Here is a 13,964-nt window from a genome sequence, read left to right on the forward strand (position 1 = left end):
AGAAAAAAGGTTTAGTACTTTCCATTAGGTAAATCAAAAAAACAAAGTTTGGATCACGTGCGTATGTTTTAATATAAATACATCTTTAGGTTTGTCCCATTATGTCTGAGAGACAATTGAAAGCTTGCCATAACATCATGCATTTTTGTTAGCCGTTAAAAGGTATCATATCTATAAGATCACTTGGTTTCTCTTGCTGTGAACAATCACATATGTGTTAAAAGAATAAATAAATATTTCAATAGAATTAGTAGATTAAACATATTGTTCATTTTCTGTTTTGCCGCGGCAACCATTCTTGAAAAAGTGATGACAGGAAGCACAGCCATACTGGTTATCAATTTTGAGACTAGTGAACAAATTGCATGTCGCCAAGGACCCAACATTACAATACAGGGGGTGGACAAAAATATGGAAACACCATACAAAATGCATGTCTTAAGTTATAAGGGATTATAAATAGAGATGAGCGAACACGTTCGGCCCCGCCCCTTTTTCGCCCGAACACCGAACTTTGCGAACACCTCGGTGTTCGGGCGAAAAAGTTCGGGGGCCGCCGTGGCAGCGCGGGGGGGTGCGGCGGGGAGCGGGGGGGAGAGGGAGAGAGAGAGGGCTCCCCCCTGTTCCCCGCTACTGCCGCCCGCGCCGCCGCGCATCTCCCCGCCCCCCGGCGGCACCCGGACACTTACGCGCGAACACTCCAGTGTTCGCTAAAGCCGGTGTCCGGGTGCGGATGTGTCCGTTACGGACACGTTCGCTCATCTCTAATTATAAATCATATTTCAATAAAACACGTAGAGACTGAATTTAAATGGAGGTAATATCACACAGATGCTGCCAGGCAAAAGTGAACATATGCCCAAGCAACAAGGTTCCATTTGTCAGGGGGTTGAACCACTCAGCTGCTGTTACCAGATGGTTCCCAATACCACCCAGAGCAGGGCAAGAGGTGAAGTAAACACAAATTTGGCGGGAAAGCTCTTAGTCAAGCAGGGATCAAAAGGGCAGCTCAGTGCTGATGATTAAAATCCCATGCATTTCGTACAGTGTTTCCATATTTTTGTCCACCGCCTGTATGAGGGGTATTATATTAAAACGTCAGATGCCAAAAACACAGAAGCATCTGTGAGTAGAAGTTTAAGACCATCTTTCATACTCTGAACATATGCCCGAATAAAGGCCCTTTTACACGGAGCGATGATCGCTCAAAAATCGCTAAAAAGTGATCGTTTGAGCGATCATCGTTGCGTCTAAATGCATGGCCATCGTGCACTGCTAGCTGATCGTTAAATTCAGGCCAACCTAAAAATCGTCCTTCAGCCTTATCAGGAGTTCTCCACGGGTAGTGCTGATAGCATTGTTTCCCGTCGGAGAACAAAGGAGCTGACTGCAAATAAGCGTCCTCGGGCTATTAACTGTTTTCAGCTAAAGGCTTCGTTTGCACACTAAATAGCTATTAAGTAGCTGAGTAGCTACTTAATAGTTTATGCAACATGATCGCTCAAAGCTGTCACTCAAACTGTCGTTTGAGCGATCATCGCTCCGTGTAAATGGGCCTTAACTCTTAGGCCTCATGTCCACGGGGAAAATCAGATCCGCTGCAGATTCTACATGTAGAATCTGCAGCGGGTCCCTCCTGCCCCGCGGACATGAGCGCTGAAAATAGCAATTTAAAAGCATTTACCTTTCCGTAGCGGCCGGCGAAGCTCTGCTCTTCCTCACGGCCGGATCTTCATTTTCGGCCGGCGGATGAATTCCTGACGCCGGCGGCACATCGCCGGCACGTCGTCGACGTGCCGCGCGCATGCGCCGGGCACATCCGCCGAGCCGAAGCAAGGGAGATGCGGCCGTGAGGAAGAGCAGAGCTTCGCGGCCCGCTGCGGGTGAGTAAATGCTTTAAATTCCTATTTTAGGTCTCCCGCGGATCCGGACGGCTTCCATAGGCTTCAATAGAAGCCCGCGGGAGCCGTCCCCGCGGGAGACCCGCATGAAAATGGAGCATGGTCCAGATTTTTTCATGCTCCATTTTTTTTTAAATCACTTTTATTGACGATCCGCGGGTATTTATCTACCCGCGGGTGGTCAATGCATCCCTATGGGGTGCGGATCCGCGCGCGGGAGATCCGCTGCGGATTTTAAATCTCATTTTGCCCGTGGACATGAGCCCTTAGGGTTTTATGGTGGGCTATCTGATGCAGAGATAGAGGGGACACCAGGCCTCTGAACTAACTTTAATTTAGAGACCATGAAACTCTCATACCCTTATCTGTGGACCAATTAAGAATTTTCTTGTCTGCTTGTCCCATTCTGTTATTGTTTTAAATGCAAATTAATCACATCATCAGGTCTGTACCCGTTCATGTATTCTTATAGGTCCCATTAGAAGCCTGATGAAGAGGCCAAGGAGCTTCGAAAACTTGCTGCATCGCCACCTCTTTTTGTTAACCATTTAAAGGTATTATGTCTACTAGATCACTTTGTTTCTCTTACTGCCATAGGCGTAGCGTCAGGTGTGCTGGGGTCGCCATGGCGACCCGGCCCCTGCGCTCAGGGGGCCCCGAGGCCGCCCTCTGCAATACCAACATGCACATTTAGTGCATTAATCGCTGGCCGTTCTGACTGCAGCAAAAATCTCATCATGTGGCAGTTGGAATGGCCAGTGTGAGAGGAAGGCTTGGCAGAGCAGGGAGGAGGATGGAGGTACTCACATGGGCCGGCAGGGAAGGATGGAGTAAGTCACATGGGACGGCAGGGGAGGAGGGGAGAAGTCACATGGGGCGGCAGAGCACAGTGATCATGTGCTGCCCCCTGCTTCCTGCTGAACGGGAAGCGTCTGAGTTGCTGGCTTGCTGCTGCTGTCACATGAAAGAGAAGTAGATCGGGCCCTGGGGTAAGTGCATATATGTGTGTGTGTGTCTGTCTGTCTGTCTCCCTCCTTTATCTATATACTTGTATCTATCTTTCTATATCCTATCCTAGCTCCTATCTATCTATCTAATATCTATCTATCTATCTCATATCTATCTATCTACCCACGTCATATCTATCTATCTATCTATCTATCTATCTATCTATCTATCTACCCATGTCATATCTATCTACCTATGTCATATCTATCTATCTATCTACCCATGTCATATCTATCTATCTACCCATGTCATATCTATCTATCTACCCATGTCATATCTATCTAGCTATCTATCTACCCATGTCATATCTATCTATCTATCTATCTACCTTTGTCATATCTATCTACCTATGTCATATCTATCTATCTACCCATGTCATATCTATCTATCTATCTATCTATCTATCTATCTATCTATCTATCTATCTACCCATGTCATATCTATCTACCCATGCCATATCTATCTATCTATCTATCTACCCATGCCATATCTATCTATCTATCTATCTATCTATCTATCTATCTACCCATGTCATATCTATCTACCCATGCCATATCTATCTATCTATCTATCTACCCATGTCATATCTATCTACCCATGTCATATCTATCTAGCTATCTATCTACCCATGTCATATCTATCTATCTATCTATCTACCTTTGTCATATCTATCTACCTATGTCATATCTATCTATCTACCCATGTCATATCTATCTATCTATCTATCTATCTATCTATCTATCTATCTATCTATCTATCTATCTATCTATCTATCTACCCATGTCATATCTATCTACCCATGCCATATCTATCTATCTATCTATCTACCCATGTCATATCTATCTACCCATGCCATATCTATCTATCTATCTATCTATCTACCTACCTATGTCATATCTATCTATCTATCTACCCATGTCATATCTATCTATCTACCTATGCCATATCAATCTATCTATCTATCTACCCATGTCATATCGATCTATCTACCTATGGCATATCTATCTATCTACCCATGTCATATCTATCTATCTACCCATGTCATATCTATCTACCCATGTCATATCTATCTACCCATGTCATATCTATCTATCTACCCATGTCATATCTATCTATCTATCTATCTATCTATCTATCTATCTATCTATCTATCTATCTATCTATCTATCTATCTACCTATGTCATATCTATCTATCTACCCATGTCATATCTATCTATCTATCTATCTATCTATCTACCCATGTCATATCTATCTATCTACCTATGTCATATCTATCTATCTATCTATCTATCTACCTATGTCATATCTATCTATCTATCTATCTATCTATCTACCCATGTCATATCTATCTATCTACCTATGTCATATCTATCTAGCTATCTACCTATGTCATATCTATCTATCTACCTGTCATATCTATCTATCTATCTATCTATCTATCTATCTATCTATCTATCTATCTATCTATCTATCTACCTATGTCATATCTATCTATCTATCCCATATCTATCTATCTATCTATCTATCTATCTATCTATCCCATATCTATCTATTTATCTATCTAGCTATCCCATATCTATCTATATACTATCTATCTCATATCTATCTATCTGCTATCTATCTACTATTTATCTGCTATCTATCTGTATATACCATCTATCTATCGATATACTATCTATCTACTATCTATCTATCAATATACTATCTATCTATCTATACTATCTATCTATATACTATCTATCCCATATCTATCTATATACTATCTATCTATCCCATATCTATCTATATACTATCTATCTATCCCATATCTATCTATATACTATCTATCTATCTATCCCATATCTATCTATATACTATCTATCCATCCATCTATATACTATCTATCTGCTATCTGTATACTATCTATCTATATACTATATCTATCTATCCCATATCTATCTATATACTATCTATCTATTCATCCATCTATCTATATACTATCTATCTGCTATCTATATACCATCTATCTCATATGAGATAGATAGATAGTATATAGATAGATGAATAGATAGTATATAGATAGATAGTGTATAGATAGATGGATGAATAGATAGATGGTATATAGATAGCAGATAGATAGTATATAGATAAATATGACATAGATAGATAGATATGAGATAGATAATGTATAGCTAGTGTAAAGATATAGTATATAGATAGATAGATAGTATATAGATAGTAGATTGATAGTGTATTGATAGTATATTGATAGATAGATATGAGATAGATAGTATATAGATAGCAGATAGATACTATATAGATAGATATGGGATAGATAGATAGTATATAGATAGATATGGGATAGATAGTAGATAGATATTAGATAGATAGTATATAGATAGATATGAGATACATAGATAGTGTATAGATAGATATGAGATAGATAGATAGTGTATAGATAGATAGATAGTATACAGATAGCAGATAGATAGTATATAGATAGATATGGGATAGATATATAGTATATAAATAGATATGGGATAGATAGATAGATAGATAGATAGTAGATAGATGGATATGAGATAGATAGTATATAGATAGTATCTAGATAGATATGGGATAGATAGATAGTATATAGATAGATATGAGATAGATAGTTAGTATATAGATAGATAGACACGTGTTCCGAACACGCAGCTTGAAATTGTGGCATTTGTACCAGGATTTCGAGCAGCGTTTTTGAAAACAGGTTACAGCGTCTGCCAGCGCTTTTTAATGCTCCCCCCCAATCGTTGTGAGGAGGTGTGTTAAAAAACACGACAACGCAAAAATAGAACAGACAGCTCTCGAAAATCACAGCATTAGAAACACCGTGTTCGAGCGCAGGTTTAAGTAAGCTCATTAAAATCTCTGGGAGTGTTGTACCGCGGTTAGTACGGCACTTGGGACACCACGCTAATAGCAGTAAAAAGCGGTGTGTGAGAGAGTGGCCTGCGGGGCTACAAACAAATGTTCATGTGCAGGAAATGTGTCCTGTTTGGAAAAATTACGCCAAGGTGCAGATCATGTATGCAGCACGATCTAGGTATGGGTACGGGGGAGTGTGGGGTGGAAGCCCAAGCAGGGGCCCCGAGCTGAACTTTTGCACCCGGGCCCCTGAGCCCTTAGGTACGCCCCTGCTTACTGCGAACAATAATATGTTCTTCTGTTCTGAAACATATCAGTCAGTTGCAGCGTAAAAACAGATTCTGGCATCGAACTTGATTTAGACAACCATGTCTTATGTGGTCTGAACTTCTAAGCCATTTCTTACAAGAAATATTACCCACTGCTGTTTCACTCAACGGTCTGGTAAGATCTTTCCTCAAGAGCTCATATGTTCTAAACCAATAAAGTAAGACTTCCCACCGAGGGGCCTTGTGGGTGAATCTGTAATCTCTATTACAGTGGTCATGTTTTGTGTGGTTGTGGTCTTCTTGTTGAGGTTCTTCTGCTCAACTTTAAATGTTTGTTTATCTTTAAGAAAAACCTTCTGAAGAGAGAAAAGGCTGTCACCATGTCTACTGATGGCTTCAACATCCACAACGACTTCTACAATTTTTCTGAATGAAAATCCCAGACCCGGTAACATTTCTACAGCCCCCCCCAGAATCCCCCAGAGCCTGAAGAGTAAAAAGCAGACTTGCACAGTTGAACAAGCTTTTAGTAAATAATGTGAAAGATAATTGGACCAATGCCAGATGTGAGCAGAACTCTCCATATTTCATCTTCTCTCCAGTCAAGAAAAACATTTCTAAAATCTGGAGTCTTCCTGACATTGTGCACAACATTTACTTCCAATTAAAGAAAAAACTGGAGCAGAATAGAATAATTTATGGCTTCTCTTCCTAAAATAATTCCTTACAGACTTTGTAACACACGCACATAGTTAATGTCTTTATTCCTTTGTCTTGTTTCAACCATTTCATTCTATATATAGAGGTCCCAGGGGAGACGAGGAGCTGTTTTTATCTCTTTATTTTTAGCTGTACTTTTTTTTTACTGCTGTGATTTCATACACTTGCACAATGGAGCTAGATGTGTTGGATACTAAAACAATATATCATAGGTAAGACATTAAAGGAATTCTAGGCTATTGCTGCTTCCATATATGTACAAGGTTGGAATAAGAGCAAATCCTCTAGTGGGCCCAAGTTCATAGAATCATAGAATGGTAGACTTGGAAGGGACTTCCAGGGTCATCGGGTCCAACCCCCTGCTCAGTGCAGGATCACTAAATCATCCCAGACAGATATTTGTCCAGCCTTTGTTTGAACACTTCAATTGAAGGAGAATTCACCACCTCCCGTGGTAACCTGTTCCACTCATTGATCACCCTCACCGTCAGAAAGTGTTTTCTAATATCTAATCTGTCTCCTCCCTTTCAGTTTCATGCCATTGCTTCTAGTCTTTCCTTGTACAAATGAGAATAGGGCTGATCCCTCTGCACTGTGACAGCCCTTCAGATATTTGTAGACAGCTATTAAGTCTCCTCTCAGCCTTCTTTTTTGCAAGCTAAGCATTCCCAGATCTTTTAACCGTTCCTCATAGAACATGATTTGCAGACCGCTCACCATCTGAGTAACTCTTCTCTGGACTTGCTCCAGTTTGTCTATGTCTTTTTTAAAGTGGGGTGCCCAGAACTGGACACAGTATTCCAGATGACGTCTGACTAAGGAAGAGTAGAGGAGGATAATGACCTCACGGGATATAGACTCTATGCTTCTCTTAATACATCCCAGAATTGTGTTTGCCTTTTTTGCTGCTGCATTACATTGTTGACTCATGTTCAGACTATGATCTATTAGTATACCCAAGTCTTCTTCACATGTGCTGCTGCTTAGCCCAATTCCTCCCATTCTATATGTGCTTTTTTCATTTTTCTTGTCCAGATGTAGGACTTTGCATTTCTCCTTGTTAAATACCATTCTGTTAGTCGCTCCCCACTGTGCAAGCTTTTCTAGATCTTTTTGAATACTCTCCCTCTCTTCCATAGTGTTAGCTATCCCTCCTAGCTGTGTGTCGTCGGCAAATGTGATCAGTTGCCCATTAATTCCCTCCTCCAGATCATTTATAAAAATGCTGAACAACACTGGGTCTAGGACAGAGCCTTGTGGTACCCCACTTGATACATACTTCCACTTGGATGTGCAACTATTTATGACCACTCTTTTAGTATGATCACTCAGCCAGTTGTGAATCCACCTAACAATTGTCTGGTCAATCCCATATTTGGTTATTTTTTTCAATACATATGGTATAAGATACTTTGTCAAATGCTTTACTAAAGTGAAGATATACTATATCCACTGCATTTCCCTGATCAACAGTCGGTGATTCTGTCATAGAAGGAAATTAGATTAGTCTGACATGACTTGTTTGTTAGAAACCAATGCTGGCTCCGGTTAATTACTCAATTTTTATCCAAGCACTTGCATACATATTATAATTTGTTCACAGATCTTTCCTGGTATAGAAGTCAGGCTCACAGGCCTGTAGTTTCCTGGGTCCACCTTCTTGTATTTTTTGAAGGTAGGGACAACATTTGCCATTTTCCAATCTTCTGGGACTTCTCCTGTTCTCCAGGAATTTTCAAAGATTATAGCAAGTGGTTCAGCAATTACCACTGCTGCTTCCTTTAGTATCCTATGATGTAACTCATCTGGGACTTGAGACTTGAATTCATTTAAGTTAGCTATGTGTTCCCTCACCATCTCTCTGCTTATAGATAGCCTGCATTCTTTTATTCCCCCAATAGCACAGGGATGAGCAGTTGATGTTACATCTACTTTCTGAGAGAAAACAGATACAAAAAAGGAATTTAAAAGTTCGGCCTTCTCAACATCATTCTTAACCAATTCAGCATTTTCATCCTGTAAGCATCCAATAGCATCTTCGACTTTTCTTTTGCTTTTGACATACCCCCAAGATCCATTTTTATTGCTTTTGGTCTCTGTTGCAAGCCTCAATTCATTATTAGCTTTAGCTTTTCTGACACTTGCCCTATAGTTTCTGCAGACTGCATTATTTTCTTCTTTAGATATTCCCCCCTCTTTCCATTTGATAAATATAGTTTTCTTCGTTTTTAACGTGTGCAAGTTCTATGTTCATCCATCCTGGTCTCTTTAAATGCGTCCCATTCTTGCTTCGTTTAGGGATTCTTAACGATTGTGCTTTGAGAATCTCATTTCACAATATTTCCCAATCTTCTTGGACATTTTTGTCCTTAAGAACATCCAGCCATTGGATTCTTCCTACCCTCTTTCTGAGTTCATTAAAATCTGCCTTTCCGAAATCCAACCTTGAGGTCTGAGTTTTCTCAGGTCTTCCTCCTCTTTTTATCCAAAATTCAAGGATAGCATGATCACTGCCTCCTAAGGTCCCAGCCACCCTTACTTCCCCAACCATTCCCTCCCTGTTAGTAAGAATTTGGTCCAAGATAGTAGATCCCCTTGTTTTCTCTTCTACCTTTTGGAAGATAAAGTTCACAAGCAATAAGGAGCCCTATAATAACAGGGTGCAGAATATAACCTCATTTGAGACTGTCAAACACTTTTACCAGGAACTTTCTACTGGCTTTTGTTTTTATAGATGGAGCATGGGCCCTCAGAATGACTTACTCTGATTGGCCCAAAGTTCCCCTAGCTCGACCCTGTAGAAGAAATCTGCACCAGTAACCAATAAGTACAGTTAAATGTTACCCATCTAAATTGTCTATTGTCAGACAGACAATAAAAACAATAGCCTCCTTGGTATAATGTAAATAATGTAGGTCATAAATGATTTATTTAGCCTAGTGCAATTGTTGTACTAGATGGATAATGTTGATATACACCGAATATCCACTGTATTAGTCACCAGCCCTTTCACGATTTGAGCTTCCTTGTATGGAATTCGGCCGTTGACATCAGAGTGCAGCACAACATCAAGTAACTAGTTTTCTGTGGATCAGTTTCAATGTTATTCCACATAAGATGGGAAAGTCCAACGGTGATGAGTGGAGTGCAGTGAACCCCCACGATGCCTAAAGGTGCCCGATTACGCAAGGACGAGCAGTGAAAAAGCAGGGGGGGCATGTAAGGGGGCAACACATAGGCCATGGGGTGAAGTCCCACCCCCTGCAGTCCACAACCCAGCCAAGAAGGGAAGCGGGAAGAGAGAAGATGGGTGGCCGGGAGAGCCAATCAGAAAACCAGCTTTCCTGCCAGCAGCAGGGAGTGGGGGATAGTTGTAGCGCTGCAAGTGCTGAAGACAAGCACCATTTTGTTGAAGCCCATGTGAGGCTGCAGAGACAGGTAAAGTTTATATTTAATTTTCAGTCACTGACGACTGTGGGGAAAAAAATGCAATAAGTTATATCTAGTGTCAGTAACAATAGCAGTAGCCTTCAAAAAAGGTCTGAATGTCTAATCGTAAATCATCAACATTTAAATTATTGCAGCTGAATTACATAGAAAAAAAACTCAATCTTTCTCAAAATGGAAAAAAAAAGTGCAAACTAGGCAGATACTATACTGTAAAATGCTATCATTGCTGCTATTGTAAGTGCACGGTACAATAAACATTTACTGCTAGGTCCGGTTTCATTTGTAATCCAAAGATGAATCATCTTATTAATAATCTTCACTTTGATACTTATCCAAAAGCAGCTGGTCCTGGCCGCCGGACAACACAAACACTCATTATGTCATTGTACTTATTGCTGCTCCAAAAATAACTCGCTGATGTCTAGTATAGGAATAGGGGATATCCATTGTATTGTATCGCAAGTGCAAGCAGGAGATCGGCCAATGGACAGAACTGGAAAACTCGCACAAGAGATTTAGAAAGTACCCAGAGGATGTCAATGTAATGTTTGTACCAGAGCCCCACCTGCTATGTGCCATTTGGGCCACCACAGGTATAAGGACCTGGCTGTTACTGCTATGTTTGCAACCCCTATAGCCACCCCCCTGGATGTGCACCATTGGGGTATATAGTTCTGATGAAGTTTAATTTGAGGTTGTCTATTTTTACTTCTAAGCAGTGAACATGCAGCGAACTTCTATATCTATCATTGTACCCCTTCTCTTTGCTCTGCTAATGACCTTAGACTAAATTCCTCTCTAATCTGGACCTCCCGCCTTCAAGGTTTTTTCTCGAGCTGCACCAGTTCTCTGGAACAAGCATGCACTAAAAAAACATCTTTTTAGGGAGGCCAATCATATTACCTAATTTAAACCCTTCTTCAACTACCCTGCCTCTACGTTCCCCCTTGGGAACCCAAACCCCTTTTCACTGTATCCCCTTATAACCCACTGCATCTCTTATCTGCTTATTCACAAACACAGCTGGTGATCCACTCGCACAGCTTTATGTATGTATGCTTAGTATAGTATGCTATGTGTGTACTTCCTTATAGTCTCAGAGCTCTTGCGATCACTGCCCTCACCCCCATCGTTCAAGCCTTGCATCAGTTTAATACTGCATGTCATTAGTTATTTTTTGCATGTTTTCTCAAATTTTCAAAGCTTTGTGGAATATGTTGGTGCTATACAAATAAAAAAAATTCTATACGTATAACAGGCATAATGTATATCATATTGTTCACTATAATTGTATATAATGTATTGTATAATTAGACTGAACGATCACTGCATTAGGAACACCTACTCAATAAGGGGTTGGTCCTCTTTTTTGGGCAATCACGGCTTTAGACATCTGGCAACAGATTCCACAAGGTGGTGAACATGCTCAATACTCAACCCGTTGCAGCAGCTCAGTCGGTGCACATTTTCCAGCATATCCCAAACATATTCAATAGGGTTACAATCCTATGAGTTTGGGACCAAGGCAGTATGGAAAATTCACCTCCAACCACCTGCTAGTAATCCGAGCTCGACGACATGGAGCATTGTCCTGTTGAAAAATGGCCCTGTAGTCAGCTAGCAGATAGCGTTCGGCGTTCAAGGATTGTGGCATGATGACCAATAGCCCTAGGCCATGCCAGGAAAACGTTCCCCAAACAATGACACTGCCACCACCGGCCTATTGCATACCAATGGTAAACCCAAATGATACGGCTTCATGCTTATTATGACAGATGCAGACCCAGCCATCCATATGGTTCAGCAGGAAATGGAACTTGCTTCTCCAAACGACCTTCTGTCATGTGTCCAATGTCCACTCATTTCTTTCCTGTGCTTATGCGAGACATTGTTGGCAATTACATGGGGTCACCAGGAGAACTCTTATCAGTCTTCAGCTACTGAATACCAGTTGATGCCTGGTACGAATGATCATTGTAAAAATTTGTCAAATTACCCAAGTGTTGTACTGCTGGGTCAGATGCTCCACTGTGGCACATCGTTGCTGAGAAACAAGACATGGCACCTGAAGCTCGCCTCTAGGATCAACAATATGTAGCCTGACACAGTGTGATCTTCTGTTGGATATCTGTCCATGATTCAACCAGTCTTGGTCCATTCTTGATACCGTAGTTCAGGAACAGCCAACGAGTGTGAATATTTCAGAAATACATGAAATATGGGGGTGAGTGGGTCGGGAAGGGGGACAGGGGGGCATCGTCTCTTCCCTAGGAGAGCACCCAGAAGGGATGTGAGAAGACACCTAAGAAGTGAGTGAGGAGACTTATATGGCCATGCACGCTCCTCTGGGTAATTTATTCAAATAAGGAAGATGAAGCAATACCTCTGCAGCGCCACCTATTGGATGGCAGCAGTCATTCAAATCAATGTATGACTCTTTAAACAGGTCTTTAAAACAATGATTGGGAATAGGAAACCAAGCCAAAATCCATACACAGAGAGCTGATTCGGGGTGTTTGCCTCCTCATCAGTGTGCAGTAGGTTTCTGGCTTGGCTGGTGAGAGGCCTGTGACATGGGTTGGAAGGGTTGTCATCTCTCTCTTAAGGAGAGCACCTTGAAGGGGTGTAGAGACACCTAGGAGGTGAGTGGGTCGGTAGAGGCATCATCTCTCCTCAAGCAGAGCACCCAGAAGGGGTGTGGAAACATCTAGGAGATGAGTGGGTTTGGAAAGGGCATCATCTCTCCCCAAGGAGAGCACCCAGAAGGGGTGTGGAGACACCTAGGAGGTGAGTGAGGAGCCTTATAAGGCCATGCATGCTTCTCTGGGTAATACATGCAAATAAAAAAGATGAAACAATATCTCTGCAGTGCCACCTATTGGATGGCAGCGTTCCTTTAAATCAATGTACGACTCTTTAAACAAGTCTTTAAAACAATGATTGGGAATAAGAAGAAATACTAACACAACACCCCCAGCCACCAACAATCTAGTTGTCAAAGTCACTTAAATCACCATGTTTACCCATGACTGCCAAATGTTGCCTTCTTTTGCGCAAAAGAGAGGTCAGCACATTATCTGTGAGCAGATCGTGATGCAGCCATCATGTAGTCTTGTGTTACTGATAATAGAATGCCACACACCAGCTATTCCTAATGCAGTGATAGTTCAATGTGGCAGACATTAGTTCACACATTAAAGTTGTGGATAAGCTGCAGCCCTGTGATCATCACTTACATCCTGTACAGGGTTCACACACACACATACATACACTATGACCAATTTACTTATCTAACCTATCATTACCTTCTCTAAAATGCCCCCATAATTCCATAGTAGGCATGACTCCACCCCTAACTTCTTGAGAAGAGTTCGGCTAGGGGTAAAGATGACCATCATAAAAAATAACACGAAATGCAGTAAAGCTGTAAATCCATGATATCACTATGTGCTCCATAGTTACCTGAAGGAATGTTTCCGCCCATAACCGGGCCCGTATCTTTATCACGGCGCGCTCAGCTCCTCTTAATTGCTTTACCGTGCAGAAGATTTTTAAGCATTCCACATTGGAGCAATTCTGCAATAAGAAGCATAGATATATAATAACTGCAGCTTTTCTAGTTATTAGTCCTGTAGAGCCATTATTTTGAGAATAACCCCATACAAGGAAAGATAATTGTTAACCATGTGAAGATAAAATGAAGAAGGTTCAACATTACCAAGACGCTGT

General features: G+C 41.1%; 1 protein-coding gene across 1 annotated transcript in view; it reads right to left on the reverse strand.

The window, feature by feature from the left end:
• The window catches only part of ITGA8 (integrin subunit alpha 8), a 193,297-nt gene that overhangs the window by 19,303 nt on the left and 160,030 nt on the right, over nucleotides 1-13,964 (reverse strand). The window contains exon 27 of the mRNA XM_066585336.1: nucleotides 13,698-13,811. Coding sequence (XP_066441433.1) covers nucleotides 13,698-13,811 — 114 coding nt within the window. The remainder of the gene's footprint in view (nucleotides 1-13,697; nucleotides 13,812-13,964) is intronic.

Source organism: Eleutherodactylus coqui, chromosome 12 (assembly GCF_035609145.1).
Source record: "Eleutherodactylus coqui strain aEleCoq1 chromosome 12, aEleCoq1.hap1, whole genome shotgun sequence".
NCBI lineage: Eukaryota > Metazoa > Chordata > Amphibia > Anura > Eleutherodactylidae > Eleutherodactylus > Eleutherodactylus coqui.